The sequence below is a fragment of the Oryzias melastigma genome, linkage group LG21, assembly GCF_002922805.2.
Source record: "Oryzias melastigma strain HK-1 linkage group LG21, ASM292280v2, whole genome shotgun sequence".
NCBI lineage: Eukaryota > Metazoa > Chordata > Actinopteri > Beloniformes > Adrianichthyidae > Oryzias > Oryzias melastigma.
The window spans coordinates 27,613,030-27,635,846 of record NC_050532.1 but is presented as its reverse complement, the minus strand read 5'-3'; the positions used below and the strand labels follow the sequence as shown (position 1 = coordinate 27,635,846).

General features: G+C 38.9%; 1 protein-coding gene across 5 annotated transcripts in view; it reads right to left on the bottom strand.

Annotated features, from left to right (window-relative positions):
* The window catches only part of pard3bb (par-3 family cell polarity regulator beta b), a 164,741-nt gene that overhangs the window by 130,362 nt on the left and 11,562 nt on the right, over positions 1–22,817 (bottom strand). The window contains exon 1 of one of the 5 annotated variants that reach the window (XM_024286439.2): positions 562–640. The exons of the other annotated variants lie outside the window; for them this stretch is intronic. Within the exon in view, the coding sequence (XP_024142207.1) occupies positions 562–606 (45 nt within the window). The 5' untranslated portion in view covers positions 607–640. Of the gene's footprint in view, positions 1–561; positions 641–22,817 lie in introns of those variants that run through there. 5 annotated transcript variants of the gene reach the window in all.

Sequence of the window (22,817 nt, the reverse complement as noted above, 5' to 3'; positions counted from 1 at the left end):
TTAGAGCAACTAGAGTTAACATTGACATTGTTTGTTCATATATATATAAGTGTATATCGTGTCTATTTTTGTGTACGACATTATCGTAACACCTCACCATCCTACTGTCTGCCTATCGGTGTCTAACCTCGTGGTACTGAGGTGTGACTGATGCGTCTAACAACCTTCATTAACAAATCTTAAACTAAATGAGACTTTTGGTCAAATTTCAGTTCAAACTTTTTTCACATTTCTTTGATTTCACTCAATAATAGAATCTAAAGTTTTGCCGCCTTTTTTCAGTTGAGTTTGAGGTCTTTGCTTGTGTTGTCAGGAACTTATATGAAGTTCTCAAAAGTTCTGTCTTTGGGTCAGAATTCACAAGCGGTTGAGATGTTTCCCAAAATCGTTCCTGTCGGATGGACACACCCAACCCTGAGACGGGTCAGGAGTCATGAGGTCTCAACAGGAGACATTGTGAACGTTTTAAGCTGCTTATATCTGTGGCGTGTTCCCCACACCGTGACATACATGAACTCCTCTAAACGCTCAGTTTAACGCTTTTTGGTGGCGTTCTGTTACCTTGTGGATGAGGACGCCGTAGAGGACGTCCAAGGAGCCCAGCATTCCTGCGACAGATCGTTGCCTACCGTCGGTCAGGGCGCTCCATCCGTGTTCCTCTCAGGTGAACCCCCCCAAACCGTGTTTTATATTGAGGCTGCATGCAGAGAGCCGCTCAGCAGTGTTCTAGGGGCCTCCATGCAGCAGCTGAATAAAAGGGACTTTACCAGCAAAGCCAGAGGCTTCCTGCTGCACTGGAACATACAAGTGTGCCACATCCACGCTGCACTGGAAAGCCTGGTGCAGTAAAAGCTGCTCATTTAAGGCTAATATCAAACACTCGGTGCATGTAATACCTGAGGCATGAGGGCACTTCTATAATCCAGTAAATCCTCCGCAGAGCAGTATGGAGTTAAACAATATCGCACCTTTCATCCATATCTCACACGCTATTTTCTCACACATCCATGTTCTGTCACCCTCCCCACTTCCATCTGTGCAACACTCATTTCTCTCATTGTCCTTCTCCGGCTCTCCTTTTACATCAAACCTCCTCTGACTTCAGGAGCTTTCTCTCCATCCCGTTTTAAATCCTCTTTTCCTCCTTTGACAGCATCTTTCCTGCACTTTCTTCCCTCCTATTATTCTATCCTCACACCTGTCGTGTTCGCTCTGAGGACATGAAGCGTTGCTGCAGTTATGGAGCGGCCTGTTTGATGCTGCTCTCTTCACCTTCTCATTGCTTTCATGCCAAGATGGGGGGGGGGGCAGGAAGGCTCGGTTCTTCTTTGTAATAAATCCGACCCATTAGATTAAATAAATCAGCATCACCAACAAGTGATTGAGGTTAATCATACAAACAGAAATACAAATTAGGGCTGAACAATGTGAGGAAAAGTTGTGATATTAGTGATCAATAAAGCCATGAAAATAGGATAATTGACTGTATAAGAGAACTGGACTGAGTAACTCCTCCCCCCTGGCGTTCCAAACAGTAAGTGGCTCCAAGACGCCAAAACCTCAGAGAAAAACAGCTGTTACTCAGTCATTCTATTAGTCAGAATAGCCAATCATGAGCTGATACTTTTTTAAAATCTTCTTTATATTCCTGTTTTTTTCTTTATTACAAGTTATTCAAGCTATAAATGGACCAATCAGATGCCTCAATAAAAGTAGGTGGTTCCCACTGGTTTGATTGACAGATTGTCCCAAGTCCGCCTTATTTTTCTATTTATTTATTTGTTTCCCCCAAGTCTGCTTTATGCAAAAGGTTTGTGGACTTCCAACAACCTCACTCCTGATTGGCCACAACAGTTGCCATAGAAACGTCAACTAAGAACCAACTTGGACCAAACATTGCTTACTAACCTCATCTGGCTAGAAATGGGGCCGTCCGTATCATGGAAAAAATGCGATAGAATTGACTTCATTTCATTGGAGTTAAACCATTTTCTATGGATGACATCACACTAACTTGGTCCAGTTCTCTGGTACGGTCAATGGTTGCAATAAAAAAACAAACAACAAAGAGAAAAACAATATAACACAATTTTCTCCACTCTGCAACAGATTTGTTAAAATAAAAGTGAACATAACTTAAATGATACCCAAATCTACATAGGAGGCGGGAATATAACAAAAGGGCTCCACTGGAGCATGAAGGGTCCATCCGATTGGTCGAGAGCTTTATTTAATTTATGATCATCTTTTTAATCACGATTATGATGATTTTAGCCAAAATCATAAAACTGTCTAAGACATAGTTTCTGCAGAGCGGCAATAGTTCACCAGAAATTAACCTCCGAGTTGAACTGTTGCGGTGAAGCAACCTCAGCCCCGTTCCCGAGAGCTCTCTGTTTACACCACTAGCTTACAGCCCCTCACACCCCCAACCTAATGTTAGCGGTGCAACAATATCAGAGCCAACAAGTCGTTCCAGCTCAGACCAGGAAACCCAAGACGTTCATGGATCTGTTGGTCTGCAAGCACTAGAATGGGGCGGAGCAGGGAGACTGTGGCCCCGCCCACCATATTTACCATCACAATACAATCTTTTTCAAACAGCTCTTTTTGTCTGCTCCTAATTCACGACGATTTGAATAAAGAAATGCAATTCAAGCTTAATTATGTTTCATATGTTCTCTATCTTTAGAAAAATACAACAAAAACGTGTTAAAGACCTCATTTTTATCAGTGAGTATTTTAATACCACAAGCAGCCATGAGATTGTTTTAACATGCGTGTAAACATTGTTTTATTGCGATACACGGACCACACAGGCTGATATGACGATAAATGTTTGATTTATTGTGCCGGCCTAATGCCAATGGAGATGCATCATCCTCCGAGCGATTTCATTCAGATTTATTCTATTTTAGTGCTACAAGCCTTCATTTCCTCCACTTTATAAAAACACTTCACCTTCCCTCCTTCCTTCCATCCACACAACAACACAGCAGACACAAAGAGGAAGAGGCTGTTCACCATTCTGTCAAAACACAGCATTTACTTCAATGGTTCTCCCGACAGGCTCATGCAGAGGAGCCTTCGTCTGCCCTTGATACCCTTTCTGTGATTTGGGGAGACTGTTGCTCGCAGCCTCCGTGCCTCATGTTCATCATAACTGAGTGAGTTTGTGGCTGAATGCCGAATGATTGCAGAGAACAGAAAAGATTCCTTTTAGTCGGAGATCCTTCCTCGGCTTTTTCCTTCTGCAGGATTCTCCCAGATGTGAACCAAGTATGTCCTGAAAGGAAGAACAACTAAAAACTATTTTCAAAGCTTCTAAAAATGTGGCGACTGTAACCTTTTTATTTAAACTCTGTTTCATTTATTAAACCAGAACCAAATATTAAGTAATATTTCATTTATTCTTTGCTCGTTTAACCTGGCATTAGATTTGACAACCTTTTTTTTCATGGATTATTAATCTTTTTCCTATTGATTTTATACCTACTTATTTTGCGGCTGCTTTAACATGATGCTCCCAAAACTAACAAAAAAAAGTGTAATTAAATTTAAAGCCCCGAAGAAAACTGTTCCTGGATTCTCTGGGGTTAAAAATATATATTTTTAACTTGATCAATTCTTTTTCAGATATCAAGAAATGGTTTTCATTATAACTATAAAATAAATGCACCTGTATGATCAACAGACAAACTTCATACATAGAAAAAGTATAGTTATCAGTGAAATAACCGGAGCCCCACACAGACTCTTGAGGAACCCCACAGGTGATTTTCCTCACTTGTGAGGCATTTTTGTGTTTCCATGTTGAAACTTGTAATTTAAACAATTGTTTTTCATTTTTACCACCCATTTCCCTTTTAAATAAAAAAACTCATAAATGAGGCATAAAATCTAAACTTGGACTTACATTCTACAGGCTTTAAATTAAAAGCAGACAGAGCTGGTGTCGTTTGTGAACAGGTCGACGTTGTGTAAGAAAGTGTGACTGGAATAAATGCGTTGAACGGTTTACACGCTGCTATTAATTGTAAAGCAGCAAGAGAAAATAATCGGACTAATAGCGGTTTGAAGTTTAAGAGCATGACATTGTGCGCACGAGCGGCCGCGCATCTCCATTACCAGCATTTTCCAAATGATATGCTTTTTAATCAAGTCGATTATGGCCCGATTGATTTTCCTCTTTGTGTGGATCAATAAAAACACTACAATCAGCTGCGTTCAGCGAGCAGCCTGGACACTCAGTCACAGACACTGAAGCCCATTTCAAACTGGCTTTAAATAAGCTGAAGCTGTTTGTTCATCACTGATCTTTAGTATGCACTCAGGAAGGTTTACCATAAAAATGATGGACGACCCTCCACTGGTTCGGTCTGCGTTTGACGTTTAATACATTTAGCAAAGGTCCTTGGAAACGTCCGTTTGACTGCTGCAGCAACAGTCAGATCAGAGGAAGTTGGTGTGTGAATGACTTGCAGATGGTTCCATCAGCTGGTCAGAAGACCTGCTGCAGAAATGTGTGTGATGAATGGAAATAAAAGAACTAAAGATTAAGAGGAACCAGAAGAAATTATTAAAGAATCACTGAGTTTTAAAAAGTGATTTTAATTAAACAATGATCAGAAATAAATTATTATTTATAAATAATAATATTTATTAATATTAATTATTTTGGTTCAAGACACCGATATCACTGAGAAAAAAACACATCTGGAGGTTCAACACAAACACACTTATATACATATTAGTGCTGTCAATCAATTAAAAAATTAATCAGATTAATCACATTTTTGGATTGTGATTAATCTGATTAATTGTAATGTTTTACTAGGTAAATTTTACATGCAGCTTCTGAGCAAAAACAGGCCAGAGATAATTTTTTATTGTCTTAAGTTTTGAAATGTGTCAAGTGTTAACTCAGATAATTTAAGATCACAAAACATAAGCAGAACTCTAAAGACTTCTATGTCTGCAGTTTTACTCCAAGAAAACAAATATCTGCCCCAAAACATCACTGCTCTAGAGGAGATCTGCATGGAGGAATGGACCAAAATGCCAGCAACATTTTGATTAAACCTTGTGAAGTGTCACAGAAAACGTTTGACTGCTGTCAATGCCAACAAAGCATGTATAACAAAGTATTGAGATGAACTTTTGTTATTGACCAAATACTTATTTTACAACATAATTTTCTAATAAATTCTTTTAAAATCAGACACTGGGATTTTCGGATTTCTTTTCTCATGTTGTCTCTCATAGTTGAGGTAATCCTATGGTAAAGATTACAGACCTCTTTTGTCTTTGTAAGTGGGAGAATTTGCACAATTGGTGGCTGACTGAATACTTTTTTGCCTCACTGTATAAGAGGGATAAAGCCTGACGAAGTGTTTTGACGCACGCCGTTGGATCCTGAACCGCTGAGGCGAAGAGAAGGACCGTTTCTTCTTCTTGAGGTGTAATTCATTTGCGCAAATATACATATACACACATATATGCACAAACAAATGCACACATAGACACAAACAGCCTCAAAGAAATAAAACAGACACATACAAACATGCATACACACATTAACACTCACCGACATAAACTCACACACAGTGGAAAAAAAATGCACACAAACCTTTAAAACCACACACACACATGCACAGACACACACCGATACAAAAACACACATGCTCACAAATAAAAACAGATACATAATAAAAAAAACAGATATAATCACACAATAAACAAACACACACATATGCACACAAAAAACACACATTAACACACAGACAAACAAGCAGCAGTGATGGACTGACAGCACCCCCTAGCACAGCACAACAGAAACTGCATCAGGAGGACGCGCACACACACACACACACACAGACACAGACACACACACACATGTGTACGTTTGCTGCGCTGACAGATGAAGAGCTCAGCAGCAGAAAAACAGTCCTAAGACGACAAACATCTCAACTTCAGGAAGAAGAAGCTGAAATGAAAAACCTGCTGGACATCAGCAGAGCAGGACGCTGCAGCTCCACACAGACGGAGCAGGAACATGAGGGTTCTGATGTGGAGGACCTCTCACAGCCAGAGTGAGCGCCGTGCACGGCCCGTTTCAGTGGGATGACCATAGAAATAACGGAGGTCACAGCAGACGCTGAATGAGCCCACAGGCAGGTAAACTTGCTCTTTTTGTCCCTCATCAGCAGATCTTCCTGATTTCCCCTCCAGCTTCACTCTTCTCTCCTGCTTTTCATCACCACCCCCCCTTGGCCATGCCTCCTCCTCTTCCTCCTCCTCGGCTTGTTTCGTTCACATTACGCTGTGGCCTTCTCCCCCTGAGCTGGAACGCTTCCTTACAAATCAGTTGATGTAAATCTCCGTGTTCTAGCGCTCTGCTCCTCTGGATACTCCCACATAGCAACAAAGAGTCTATCGATTACTCCATGAATCTGACTCTCACTCGCTCAAACTCTGCATTTACGTTCTCAGTCAAATTCTTTCTGTTTTTCATGAGTTTAATGCAGAAAAAACATCTAGTACACTTAGAGTAAAACCTTCAGCAGAACAATGAAAATATCTGAATCGATCCATCACCTTTGATCTATAAATGTGGATATTCTGTACATGGAGAATATGAATGAATAAAATCCGCATGCTCAGCACTCCCAGCTCCGTGCACGTTAGTGTGAGCGTGAACTTTCATCCTGTATTGATCTCCAGTCAGCTCGCTTCGCTGTAAACCAGCAGACATCTGAGCAAAACAGACATGAAAGACAATGAGAGAGGACAAAATCTGTGTGGAAAAAGAAAAAACACTAAGATTTCAGGCCTGGGGGGCCAAAGACCAGCAGCTGCTGAAGGCAGAGCCTCTGATTTAAATGCAAACAGGCAGTGGAGATCCAGGCGTTGGAGGCAGAGGGAGGGCACCACCATGCAACCATCTTCACAGGATCGTCATCTCTTCTCCAACCGTCGACTCCCTCCGGCTGGAGGAGACCACACTTGGACATATGGAGGAGCATGATGGAGACACCATGGCACAGATGGACACTTTCTGCCCATATTTTCTATCATCTACCACAGACAGGCTGACAGGCAGTTGTCAGCACCAGAGAAGGTTGTAATGAAACACGAGACCACGGAGACACCAAACGGCACCTGAACGGACGGATACACCAAAGGATGAAGAAATCTGCTAAAAACTGGAGACAACCAAGTGTTTCAAAACGTTTCACCAAAGCAACAATTCAATATTCAAAAGACTGAATATTTCACTTCATTTGTTCCATTTTCATAGCGGTGTTTTCTGCATTTGATCTTCTCTACGTTTTACATAATACCACATTTTCTGACCATCATTTTACCCTCAGAATTCTGCTCATCTTTAGGTTTCAGGAGGCTGGATCCAAACGTTCAGTTCATGAAAGGAACACAGACAGGAACCTTTGTGGAGAACGTTTGTGTTGATCTGAAATGACACCAACAACAACCAGCTGCAGCTTCAGATAGAACAAAGTGATGAGCGGCCTCGTGCTCGCCGTTTGTTTGTTCCAAACGCCCTTTAGGGAATGTCGACTCCAATGAAGCAGATCCTGCGTGGTGGAGACCGGATTCATACAAGAATCCAGGTCTCCATTATGTTATCCAGTTTTTTTTACAAAGAGCCAAAAGCACAAAACAGGAAAATTAATCAAAACTAACATTCATCTTCTCCTGCCTTAGAAACTGGAATATAGTTGGCCTGAGCCAGACACAGGGTGTGTGATGGATAGTTCATGATGGATTTCACAGAGAAACACATGAATCTACTTCAAACTTATTTTCTAACATATTTCATATCAAGAGAAAATATATCATTGTTTAATACATAAAAAACTAATGCCACAACTGACATCTCCCAAAGAATTTTCAATGGAAAATAGAGCCAGAAAAAGGGCGACCATATTGACTAAACTGCACTCAACTTAAGGTGTATTCAGACTGAAAAACTCTGCTGGTCTGGACCGGGTCGAGTCCTGAACCTTATGTTTTACTCTGTATTCAGACTGAGATCTACCAGAAAAACCCCATGACTGAAAACCTCTTCAGTCACTGACCAGGAATTTTGAGGGCGGGGCAAAGCAACTCTGCAGTCCTCGTCAGGATAGTTCACTTATTTGAACTTTATATTTCACGGATCAGTTTTGGACATCTTTATCGGCATCAGTATCGCTCTCTCCAGTGAAGAAATTGGACCGCAGTTTGCTGCACTGATGACTTTATTCGTCACCGTCAAACTAACACACAAATAACTTAAATACAAGTTTCGCCATAAAAATGACAATAACAAAAAATGAAAACACGTTCCTTACTGCTTTACTGGCCAAATTTACCAAAAAAAGAAAGCAAGAAAACGTCTTCACACAGAGTCACATCTACTCAACTTCTTCCCCTCTCAGTCCTTCTGTCATATGCATCATAACTTTCCATCTTCTCTGCTTTATCTCTTTTTGCCACATGGAACTCGACAGTCTAACAAAGGTCAGAAATATACAAAAATAAAATACATAAATATGTAAAATAAGAATAATACAAAGAAATGAATTTTAAATCCCGACACTTTCATTGCGGCAGTTAAAGTCAGGTACCACACTTTCTACTTTGTGATTTCACCTACTGCGGGTTATTTATGGAATGTATTCCCCATGATAAACGAGGGAGATGAATATTACTCGTTTTCTCAGTGATGTTTTGGGATTGGACATTAAACCAGTTAAGAAAACCCACGTCTGATTCCCTCCAGGTACTGTTCTGACAGACGTTTTCTCCTTCCTCTCACCCCTCCTTCAGTCCAGCTAACCACCACCTGCTCAAGGTGAATGACAGAAATGACGTGACAACCACTCCGGGAGCTGATGATCTGTGCGTGTGCATGAACAGGTTAGCCAATTAAATGAGCCGGTTATCGCCAGCACACTCAGGGCCGGCCTCACACCTTCTAAAGGTCCCACAACCTCCCACATTACACTGTCAGTGTTCCTAAATCTCTCCGCTCAGAGCTGGGGGGTTGTAGGTGTGTGTGATGACAGCATTTACCATAACTCACTCCTGAATGCACACTCTTATCTCACACGCTGCTCAGACGGTTTCACTGGTCCTTCAAAGACCTTTATGATTGAGGTGAAGAGGCGGGCTCAAAGCCAACTCCGAGATTACATTAGTCTACCAAACAGATGGTACCATCAGGTCAGAACGCCACAAATCAAATCAATCTTTGCACTAAATGATTGTGCTTAAGGGGCAAACATGTTCATAAACATAACAAGCCAACATGAAGAGCTCGGAGGAACAAAAACCCTTCAAAGACATGAATGTCACTGCTTTACACACATTTGGATCAGGTCATTCTCCAGGGTTCTGTTCAACAGAACAGCAACGTTCTGCAGGAACACGGCCTGAAAGAATGTCCCAAGCGGGGCTGTGACCAGGATCCAAATACTCGGATGGTCACGATCTGTTCTAGAAAATCGACTATGAATATTTGTGATGTCCCAGATCGCTGATTTGCAATTTTTAAAAATATAGTGGATTAAAAATACACTTCAGGCGACGTAATTACCACTCTAAAATTGCAGAATAACGATGGATTATAAGAGCATGAACTAAAGAAAACTAAGTGTGCTACCAGAAGTAAAAAAAAAAAAAACTTCAAAGTAAAGTGACAGTGAAGGGTCTCCTTTCAAAGTAAAAGTGTTTTCTGTAGATGGAAATAATGAGACTGGAGTTCAGATTTATTGAAAGCAATTCTGAAAAACTGATTTTATATTAAATATAGTCAACAATTTGAATAAAGACATAATAAACATGGAATTGAGAATATTACAAAAATCTTTAGATGAATTCTATGACATCATGTGACCGTCTGCTAGTATGGTGGAGAAGTCGTACCGGAACACGCCTATAAAATGTCTAAGTCTGGGGCGGGTTTTTTTTTTTGGTTTTTCCTCTAAAGATGAAAAGTCAGTTTGGAAAACTTGTTTTCTGTTGGAAACTGATGTCAGTTCAGATTAAGGACTGAGTGTTTTCTATTTGTTTTATTTCTATTGAGGAGCTGCTGTGTCTTCATTCACAGTCTTGTCCTGGATCTGCTGAAACTGTAGTCAGCTAAACTTCAAGGATGAAAAAACTGTGGAGAAGATTTTCAGGATTTGATGTTAAATGGTCCAAAACAAAAGAGATGTTTGCGTTTTGTGTTCTGCGGAAGTTAATCAGGAAGTTGCCAGAAAAACTTGACATAGTTTAAAGTGATACAAACCGTTACTTGTTTTCTGAATCTTCGTGTTTCATTTGTTACATGTTGTTGATTCTGATTTCTAAGTAAAAGTACAAATGATGGTGATTAAATATCTTAATTTTCCTGCATCCAGTGAAAAGACAAAAATATAGCAACCATTTAAACGTAGTAAGAATTAGTGCTGGGCGTTAGAGAAGTGTCTATCGTGCCATTTGTCTACTGTTGTTTCTATAGTTTTGATTTGTTTATCGTTATTGCTCAAATGTGTTTTCGTACTAAGAAACTTGAAAACTCTTGTACACTTTACAGTTAAATGTTACTTTAAAAATAAAGTCAGAGAAAAGTAAGTAAAGACATTTTTGTCCATTTTGTTTTCAAAGAATAACTGAAAATATACTTTATTGTGGTACATTGTGATATATTTCATTATTGGGATATAAAATAATCTATATCATGATATAATTGTTTTCCATATCACCCAGCACTATTAAGAATCATGGTTTGATCTATGATTGGTTGATTCTGATTCATGAATCAAATCGGAGTCACAGCCCTGATAGGCGTTGCCATCGGTTACATGAAGACGCTCAGAAGAACGGACACGAGTTCAGACGTTAAACCAACAGGACTCCATGTTAATCCTCTCCAAACCAAATACTGGCTCCGGCTCTTCGCGAAGTCTATTGACATCAGCATGAATCCACCATGAGCGGGAGTCCATGGCCATAATTTAATCACTCGCGGGGTTTCATACAGTAATAGTGGGGGCCCAGGTGCAGATGTGCGCTCTTAATTAAGAGCCGGGGTCCATGAAGACTCGCGGCTTTATCCATTATTATTCTCCTAATTAACCCTTTCACTTTCAGATGTGTTTCATTTCAATCTCTCTGTAACCCTTTCTCCATCGCTCACAATCAATCTTCCATATGTGGCTGCCATGTTGCCTCATGCTGTCACCCCGTGCCCCCCTCCTCCACCCTTACCATTAACCCCACATTTGTCTTTATTTCACTCCCTCTCCTACTCTCCTGTAATCACCGCCCCGCCCTCCACCTTTTATTTTATTCACTCCAGCAATTAACCCCTTTCTCTGCTGCAACCTTCCTATATGCTCTTAGCGGTTTTAGCGATCCGTCCCCCCCATCCTGTCTGATCATCGCACACCAGCATCCCCCTCTCTTCTCCATTTATTCAATTGACCCTCTCAGTTTGTGGTTGAAGGCCCACATATGTATCCCGTCTGTACTTTGACAAATGAAGGGACCGTGTGCACATGAGCAGACACTTCCAGGAGTGACTCACAACTGATTGGGTTCATTAGAGAAAAGGGTGAAAAGAAGAGCTAAAACTGAGGGGGAGAAATATCTCAAAATGACCAGAATCGCATTCATCAAAACCCAGAAAACATGACCAGTCCAGAAACGTAAAGGGAAGAGACAAAAGCGGGCACTCACTTAGGTGTTATCGACAGGTGAGTTAGCTAGGACAGAGAGGGCCAAATGAGGCCTCAGAACGGCAGAACAAAGAGCTGCAGAGAATGGAGAAGAGCGAGAGCACTTAGCATCACTACGCTGAGATCCCAATGCCGTCTCCTCTTTATCCTGTCATAATGAACAGCCTCTCACAGTAACAGAGAGATAATTACACATGAGCTCAGCCTGAATGACCTTTAGGGGGAAAAAAACTGCAATTATTGAAAAAAAAATAGTACTCAAGAGAACATCTCACTTCAAAAACAGAAAGTACGTCATTTTGGTTTTACAGAAAGGAGGTCTCTGCCGACATGTGAGATGGGTTTTTTAGAGGTGCATTAAAAACTAAAAGGTTACAATAGGTTTTCTTTATTTGTGAAAAAACAAACATTATCAAAAGTTGCAGAAAACCAAAACTGTTGTTTTTGATTAAATACTATGGGGACGGTTTCCTCCAGTAAAGAAAACTCTTTCCCTAAATAGAACCTAAAGTCTGACACACCGGGCATGTGATGTCTTCCTCAGAAGACAACATGGTTCTTGAATGAACTTTTAGCCTACAGTGTTCACACAGGACCGTCGCTACCCGATACTACAACACATTCTCATTCCTAACTCGTCACATTTTGGCGTTCGGTTAAGGACTTTCCGTGTCAAAAATTGGCGTTTTCGGTGTCCCCAACTTGTTATTTTTTGATGCACTTCCAATAAATCAAGGCTCCCCTCTTGGTTGCAAACCAGTACCGGAACGTGGACCGCACCAGCCTCCTAACCCTAACCCAGTATTGAACGCGGATCTGTACTAGTTTGCAAATGTGGTACCAGTCCTGGACATTGTACCAGACCCAGATCAGGCTAGGGTTAGGGTACCAGTACCGGCCGTGTCCTGGCACCACATTTGACACATCAAAAAATGACAAGTTGGGGACACACAAAATATCAAAAAGTTTAAAAGTTAAGTTAAAACTTAACCCCTGTGCTCTCTTATGGGGTCCAGATGACCCCACCCTTACATTGATGTGTGATCCCTCCATGACAACGGTGGACAGAATTTCATGTCTGACACAGACACCAGAGAAAATAAAAATTCATTGAAAAATAAAGTTCAGTGCGCTGTCTTGTAGGGTCCAGATGACCCCACTTTTAATGTAAACATGTTTAGAATAGCACAAGGGTTACCGACTTTCAGCGTCAAAAATTTACGTTTTGGGTGTCTCCAACTTGTTGTTTTTTTTAACATGGATTAGGGTTAGGGGTTAGGGTCGTTCCAAATAAATCAAGGCTCCCCAACCCCCAGGCTGCAAACCAATACTGGTCCGGTACCGGAACATGGACTGCACCAGTATCCTTACCCTAACCTTAACACAATATCAAACGTGGATCAAGATCAGTACCGGTTCCGGATGAGGTACCAGGCTAGAGTTCAACCTGATTTAACTTTTAATGCACATTTAATAACAACGGGTTTTGTGAGTAGAGCCCACAAATGGACATGAAAATGTACGTAGTGACATGGGAACGCGGAAGCCCGAAATGTACATATACAAGCGTTTACATGACCTTTTCATTGGAAGTGGTCACTTGAACAAGAATGCTGATGTGCGGGTCAACCTCTGTGACTAGCAAGTTAACATCTGCACACTCGTATTTATTCAATGAAGAAACAATGCAATATATAAATGTATAAGACTGCAGTAACCAAAGTGAAGTTCACATTTTTTCCCTCTTCTATTTCAGTCTGTCATTTACATAAACAATCATGTTCAAACTTTTTTTAAATCAAGTCTTAAACCGGTCCCTCAATCCCTTTCTTCTTTCTGAGCTCTGATTAACTTTGTAATACAAAGTTCAGCCAATAGCAGAGCAGGATTGTGGTTTCTCTGAGCAAACAACAAACCACATCATAAACCAAAGAACAGAAGACTAACAGGCACGTCACCAGAATAAAGGCTCCATAGATGAGTGTAACATTGAGAGTGTTCAGTATAAATCCACATACATGCACACTGACACAAAGCCAGAGGGATGCTGGGTAAGAGAGTGTGAAAGATAAAGACGGGCCACGTTTCCCTCTGCTGCCTCTGAGGAGTGAGAGTGATTTCAGCATCTGTGTCTACATGAAACCATCAAGTCCGTTCTGTCATGAAGGAACGATATTAAAATGAAACCATTAAATGAAATCGTTAAAAACAGCTCTTTATTTTTTACTCTTCCCTCCTTTATTGTTCTGGGCCTTCATGTGTGTCGAGCAGCAAGCAATCAGGCTAATGGAGCGCAGCCGGCGCAGTCAGAATGTGCAACACGAGTGACGCTGTGTTCGCCATCTGTGTGCGCGCCCATGTGGAACGTCCCATGTCTGAAACGTCCCGGGTTGTACCACAGCAGAGGTTGTTCTTAAGGAGACTCCTGCTCTTCATGGACTCTGAGGGGGGGTTCTTGGGATGAACATTGTGTGTCTAAATGTTGTGTATAAAAAAATTCTGAAAGCATTAGGCAGTCGGGACATTAAACTAAAAAAAATCTAATGGAAAAATAATAAACACAACTATTATAGTCAGGACCATAACGACAGATACTTAGTCTTTACTTCCTCAACGATGATGGTCAAATATTTCACTAAACTGATTTTGAGATTTAATTGACTTTCATTTTAACTAATAAACCACCAATTAACCTTTTTGAGTGGCTGCTTAAGAGTTAAAACATTAAAAATGATTTTTATTCACATCCAAAACTTGCCCTGATGTTTGCATATAGAAATGTGTAAATGTCTTATCAACAACCAGTAAATTCAATTTGTTTAGGGTAATTCTTATAATTGATTAGTTATTATTAAGGTTAATTGGTTCATAGGTTAATCACTAGTTAATCACTAGCTTAGCGCTATACTGGCGCTTTCTAATGTCTTCATCACTTTCTGCCAATCAGGAGGTGGCAACAGCGACCCCGCCTCAACCGTCCTGTTCTGTTTCTATGGACCTCCAATGGATGGAGGTCCTAGAGAGAACGGGTCAGAATGTTTAATGGGTCCTTTGGAAACACTTTATAATAAGGTTCCTTAACAAGGTATATTAACACATAAACAAACCTTAATAATGTGTTTATAAGGTGTTAGTAAGACATTTGTTAGCCCAATAGGCCAAATAATGTTTATTAAAATACTTAGCAACATTTATTAGCATCAAAAGTGAGACCATTATCTACAAAGGCCATATTAATAAACTGCTTACAAGCGTAACAAATAACTATCTTTGCCAACATTATAGAGTGATTCCAGCGCCTCAATCAATATAACAATAGAAAAGCTCAAAATACCGGATCGAACCAGATCGATCCACCCCTCAGTCGAAACAAGGCTAAATATATATTTAGTATTTGTCAAAATTGTTCTGTTTCTTGTATATGTTTTCCAGCCAATTGTACCTTATATCCAATACTTGCTGATCATTGCTCTCCAGGTTGAACCTGAACTGAATTTTGTTACCTCATACTTAAATAACTTGAATCTAATCTAATCTGAAAAGGTTTACAGATTTAAAAAGTCCTTTTCAGTGACAAAAAATAGATGAATATTTAAAATCTGTTCATGTTCAGCATAAGGAGTCGTTTGCACCATAAACAACAAGTAAAATGATGCCTTACTGATCATCTATACTTCTTTATTCCAATAAAACTGCAGCATAAATATGGATAGAAAGGTAGAAAATAAAAATATTAGTAATGTTTCCAAATGTCAAACCAAGCACAGGTCTGCTGTTTTTAGAAAACAAGCAGAAAGAAGCTTTAACTAATCTTCCTCTGAATTTGTACCAGATGTTTTCATTATGAATCTTAAGCACTCTACGTCTTAAAAACAACAAAGTTCCTCCGTGTCTGGAGTCCTGCGCCTCCTTCTTCCATCCAACAAGGATGTGTTTTCTCTGAGAAACACAATCCAAACCAATAGGACAATTATGACCTTGTTTGGAGGGATTTCATGTGTAATGCACCATAATCCTCTCCTAGTTTTCATCACACATTAGATGAAAATTAAATCTGTGTAGAATGCACACAGTGACAGAAATTTCCAAACATTTGGCGAAGAGCAGCGGTCCCGGGAACCAACATGTCTGTCAGACAGCAAAGCGCAGTTAAAGTGTTTGTAAGTGAAGATGATGCGCTGGTAATGTGATTATTCATAGCTGCTTATCCTGGTGTGACAAGATAATGAAGACAATAGACACCCGGCAGTTTCTGACGGCTTTCCTGGGTAGCTCATCGTTTGGCCCGGCACACATTGTGAGTTTTTGATTGAATGTTCTGCTGGTTGAAGTGTCAACCTCAATTGAACCATAAAAGAGATCAGAACAATGAGACTAGAAAGGAAGTGGGGAAACGTGTCGTCGGAAACACTGAGGGAGCGGCGGTTGTGTAGGTGGCCTGTGACGAATTCTACATTTAATCCCAACATTTTAAACCCAAACAGTTTAACAACAGACATCCAACAAATCCCATCATTTATGGCACATGGCTCTGTTTGCTTTAATGTTCCTATTAGTGTTGAATTGAATATTCATAAACGAGCATTTTGGCAGCTGAACCAAGTCTCTGTCTTTTGTTTTCAAAAGTATTCACTAACATGAATGCCCTGTGGTGTAGTGGTTAGCCAGCTTAAATAATTGGTTTCAGGTTGGGATTGGTCCTTCTGGGTTGTTCCAAACCTCTAAAACATGTTTTATAGGTTAACTGGTGACAAGTTTGAGAACGATTGTTCATCTTTGTAGGCTTTATTATAAAATACAGGAACTATATGTTTTGAACATGTCATATTAATCTGATCCACATTTACATTCTGTAAAATGTATATTTAGGAATTTCTAAATGTCATATTTATATTTAGTTTTTTTAAAGATATTATTTTCTTTTTTTATTGTTTTGCATATTTTATTACTCTACCTATGAGATTGTTAATATCATACAGTGTTACATGGTTTCTCTAAAAGAGAAGTTCTAATAAAAATGTTCAGATCATTAACATTCTGTGCTTCTCCTGGAGGGCGTTTCAGTTTGGCCACTAGGTGGCGATTGCGCTATTTTAGTACACTTTTAAAAAAAAAAAAAAACAAAGAATGAGCAAAAAACTGTTTTACATCACAATTGGTAACTTTAAAAAATATGTCCTTATAAGAGTTTGGAAAATTCATGCCTGTGAGTGTTAACGATGTTAACTTAGTCAGCAATGTATGTTAAGGTCGACCGACGGTTAGCATCAACTGTCCTATGGGAACATTAGCATCAAGATAGCAAACTTTAGCTTTATGTGCTGAATTGATCTATATTTTTATGAATCGATTATTAATCTATCAAGCCTAAATCGATTCAAATCGATTAATCGATTTTATCAACCCAGCCCTAGTTAATACAAATATTATTCAAAGAGGCGGAGCTTTGTGATTTATTAGTGGTAACAATGAGACAAAACTTTTACTTTGAAAAAAACACTAAGGATTTAAAGTTTTATCTGACAGCTAACGGGTACTTTGAGGACAACATTGAAAAAAGGTATTTATTTTGTATCATTACACACAAAAACACACACATGCGTTCACACAGACACACACCAAGAAAACACACACACACACACAAACACACTTTCATGCACACACACTCCATTTTCTAATGACCTCTGACCACTCCCCCCTCCCGTTCAAAATGACCAACTGCTGGGAATAATATTGGCGCCGCTCTTAAAAAAGCATCATGCTTTTTCACACCGAGTGTTTTTCCATTTACTTGTCATCTTTGTGTTTGTACGGATCATTACCATAGACTGTATTAATAATGAAAAAAACCATCCACACATATATGAAGCGTAATAACACGCCTATGGGTGCAGCCGTCCCAACATATTGAAACGCTTTTGTACCTAAATCATCACCACAAAGTTTAAAACCATTAAACTAGTAGAATTCAACAAATCTATTAAAATCATCATCGTACTACAACCACCTTAAAATACATCTCGGCTTGTAATCGATTCAGAAAACTGAACATTAGTATTGTTCTTTAAAGTAATTAACATTTTTTTTGTTGTCCATCCATTCATTCACTCCCTTTAAGCGATTAATTATACACTTTTTGAAAAACTTTATATTTAATGGATTCAATGTGTTGTGTGTGTGTACTTTATGTATGTATAAGTGGATACAGTACACGGCGCTGTTTGAAAAACAGCAAATGTACTAAAATTGCATATTCCTTTGACCATTTCCTTTATTTTGTAATTAATGTATAAATTAATATCCTAAAAAATATTGTTTCATATTGTACTTTTTTTCCTATTTTTACTTAGTTGTATTGCTGAAATTGCTTAAAATAAGCATTAATTAATCAATCAATCCCTTTTGGGGTCATGGGACTGCTGGAGCCAAACCCAATTACCGTTGGGCGAAGGGGGCGTACACCCTGGACAGATCGCCAGAACAAGTTTTTTGTGTGACAAAGAACTGCTGAGGTACTTACTTAGTACTTCACTGAAAATGAGATGCAAAGTTGTTTGTGAAAGCAAGTAATAACGTACATCAGATTTGCTTTTTACTAAAGGTTTGATCACTGTTTACCGTGGAAGCAGTTAATGCATTCACACACAAAATGAAATCAATGAAGAACAAACATTGAAGGAGACCTGAAACAAATATCTGAGATCATGTTTTGTGTTTCTTCAATATTTGGACAAAACAGAAGCAGGAGCTGTGACATCTTTAGGAAATTGTGTTATTACATTAAACCAATTATAAAGATACAGTCAATAATAGAAAGCAGGAATGTGCCAAATATTAAACTAATGAAGCATTAGGATCAGATTAAGTTCTCCACTATAGATCTTTCATTTTATCAAACATCAGATAAATCTGCAGCATAAGGACCTATCCAATAAATACATCACATAGAATTAAAATAACTTGATACAATATAACACTATTTTCTATGATAACAATAAATTAAATGTTTTAGACTTGTGCTTATAATAAAAAATATGTATCAATATTAAATCTGTTAACAAGACTTATAGTAAAATTCCTTCAGTCTCTGTCATGTATGAAGTACCTTCATGGTCCATGTCCTGGTGGTCATTCTGAGATTTTAAGGTCAATGACTCCGTTCTCACCTGGAAGTGTTTTGTCTTCTCCTCAGGAACCACTTTAGTTAAATGAAAACAGAAATTGATGCTTTCAACATAACCATGACTAATCAAACAAAACAACAGCTAAAAATCCAAATAATGAATGTTTGCAGGTCAATAATTTGGTCGTCATTATCTGAATGTATTTGACATTCATCACAGGTAGCCGTGCATGGCAGCTGGCGAGTTTGACCTTGTGAGCAGGTGATCAGGCGTTTCTGATGGTCCTTGAAAAGGGTAGACGGACCATAAACCTTCCATTTCTTTAGGGCCGGAAAATCTAATCACACAGCAAACTGTGAGTCACACTTAACAAGACTAACGTCTGATGATGTATAGAGAGATGTAGTAGCCATAGATAAAATATACTGTAGAAGCGGTATGTGATGAAAGTTGGTTTGAAGAAATAAAGAACAAACTGTGTGTTTGGTGTTGATTAAAAAATATATTTTTAAGGTAATTATTATTTTTAAATAGATTTATATATTTATATAGATTTATATGTTATATATTTTAATAGATAATGACTGTAAATGTGTTTGATGGTGCGATTTAAATTTAAAGCAGTGTTGTATAAAAATATAAAATTGACTGGATTTAATTAATGTAATTATCTTAACGTTAGATTGGGGGATTTGAGAGGCTGTAAGCTAGAAGGAGATAGTGTAAACAAAGGAATTATGGGAAACAAGTGGGACGCCAACAGTCCCCCCACGACTAAGAGGCAAATTTCTAATGAACTCCTGCCGCTCTGCAGAAACTATGTCTTAAAAAATGACACGTTTTTGACTCCAAATGACTTTCGTCTACATAGGAGGCAGCCATCTCACAGGAAAGGACCATCTTTTGCAATATTTTCCTGATATTGCTATTACAATAAATTTGCGATTTGTTGTACCAGCCAAGTAAGAGTGGTTCCAACTGACACATTGGCTCAGGCAGGGTTGGACCAATCACCGCTTGCTGACGACGGCTGGCTCCAACATGGCGTCATCCGTGTGTTGAAAACACGGCGACTGAGTTGACTTCCTTTGCTTGGAGCTGGAAGTAAACCGTTTCTGGATGACATCACATTCACTCTGTCCTTGAGACGGCTGAATCCTGAACATCCTAATGTTGAGGACTCATAACTGGGAAGACTGAAAACGTTCACTGATCCAAAGAGCAGCGACGCCAGTAGATCCGATGTATCCAGAGGCAGACCACTTTGTAATCCAACATGGAGATGAGGTCTCACTCAGACCATCTTCTCCACTGATTCACTTCATATCACTTGTACATTTTACCCATAAATTCTGGTAATTGTTTTTTTTCTGCTTCTTCGTGCTTTCAGTGCGTTTCAAATATATTCTGTTTATGTTCATCATAAAATCCTAAAGCCGGGCAGACTCAGACTGCCGACAGTAAAACACTCATCTGGGATTAGGAGCCATTTATTCATCTGAGTCCAGTAATACAATGAAAGCCTCGCTTCAGAATCCAATGAATATTTCACACTTTCATTTCATATGCAATCTCTGCTGCTCAGAAGTGTGCGCGGCTAGATATCATTCTGTACATGTTATTTCTTCAGTGTGTGTGTCGGTGTATCAGACAGCCCTGCCATTGTGTGTGCTGGGAGGATATTAGTGTCTGGCATTTCATTTCACCCAACTATTGAAATGTGTATTTTCTGGGATTCAAGCGCTTTTATATTTGGTTGTCAGCAGGTGCGCCGCGGCCGCATCGCTGCATCTAAAGTCTGTTTTCAAAAAGCGGCGAGTTTCTAAAGTCAACGGTTTATAACAGACCTATTATGACCATTAAAATATGAGGTCATTAAAACAATGTTTGTTTCTAAAAGAAGTCCTTCCACTAACATTAATGGGTGAATATTAGTCAAATGAAAACTTAATTTAAGAACTGACCCATTAGTGGAACTATGGATACTATTACTGCTTAATGATCGAGTCTGAATGTGCAGAAAATTAACTAAATTCATGGATTTTCTATAGATGAGATTTGTCATGAGGGACTTTAACTGTAGCATGGTCAGTCTCTGGTTGGTTCATTTGATTCTTTAAAGGGCTCATGTAGTATACAAAATGGTGTTTTTTTAGACAAATAAAAATGCATGAACGAGGCCTTCACTGACCACGTGACAACGTCCAAACGTTCCTCTAAACAGCAGCAGCAAATAAGGCAAAAAGAGGAAAGGTGAGAGTCTACAAGCAACACAACGGACTGATCACAAGCTCCTAAAATAAAGATACCAAAGTTCTGGTTCTGTGACTATTCTTGTCATCCGAGTTATGCCTCCAATCCATTATAATCTGCTGTTTTCTTCAACTCTTCTGAAGAATAAACCGTGGCTGAATACAAGTGAAGGTCTTTTTAAAAACAAACTTTATGACAAAACATTTTTTTCATCATATCACAATTCACATTTCAGACAGCAGACACATTTTTACTAGCAATTATTTACTGAAAGTTTTAGGCAAAAGTTAAAAAATACTTTCAGAATTACAAGTTTTACAGGTTTAAAAAATGCAAGGTGAGCAAAAAAATTTTAAATCTAAATTAAATCAAAATCTGTTTTTCTACCTTTTACCTTCAAACCAGCATCAGTTCTTAACGGTTCACATAAACTCTACCAAACAGGTGCTGATGATCTTCAGTGTCACACGGAGGTTGAAACCCGTCATGAAGTGATCAGATCTGCTGTGTAGGAGGCTTCAAACAGGGTGAAGAACATCTAAACCAGGGCTACTCACAGTTTTTAGCATGCAAGCTACGTTTGAGACGACAAGCACCCAAAGATCGACTTATATATATACTGTATATGTGTGTGTACCAAAATCACTTCATTCAACTTCAAATTTGACAACGTGTACAGTATTTTCCCTCTAAAGTGCAATGTTTCTGTACTAATAATTCAAAAACTACAAAGTAAAAGTACACATATCTCTGTGAGGCGACAGTGCAGCACGTGTAGAACAATTTACTAGTCCATGCCAGGAAATATCCACCAGTTACTTTATTCACCTTTAAGGTTGACAACTATTATATTTTCTAATTAAAATACGTTTTTTAATGTTCTAATAAATCAAAAATGAAGGCAGACAACTTTTTAGAAGTAACAACTTAAGTGAGTTTCAGCTTTTTACCCAAATCTGTATGACCTAAAATGTTTGATGCAGCTGTATAAAAACTAAAGAACATAATCATCAAAATGTTAAAACTGCTGTTTAAAACGGATGATTGAGAGTTTATAGACCTCATGTTGATAGAAAACTGTTTCATAACCATCAGTGAGATGTGAGAGCGAACTGCTTTTAGTGAGTTAATGAACTAAAACTAAAGTGTAAAGAATGATTTGATAAAATTAGAAAACGGTTTCAGGGAATGATCATTTTAGAAACTAGTTTCAAACTAAGCTGCACAATAAACTGCGATTTTCCCACAAATATTTCTAAAATAAATCTGTATCATTGACTTTATGGGAATAAGATGATAGTTTAAGGGAACAAACTGCTTTATCTGTGCTCTCAAATGTGTGTGGTCCAACTTTATAAACTTTTCTGTGACTTACAGCTGCACCGTGCTCTGACTTTTTCTTCTACTTAACTAAAAGTAAACCGCATCAAAACTGAGGTTCATTATATAATTTAGTACAAGCTGACTTCAGATGCTGACGCTGGATAAAACGAGGATTTTTAGGCTTAAGATATACTATTGATCACATTTTCATTGTACAGCAGTGCCAGTATATGTGGCTCCAAAACTTAAGACATTAAAAGTCAAAGAAAAGAAAAAGACTCCCTGAGGTAAAATATGCAAACTGAGACGTATGGATGGAGTTCGCCAAAAGGAGGCTGTTAATAACAGTGGGCTCACGCTGCAGGCAAGTTCAAACCTTTAGCTTTGA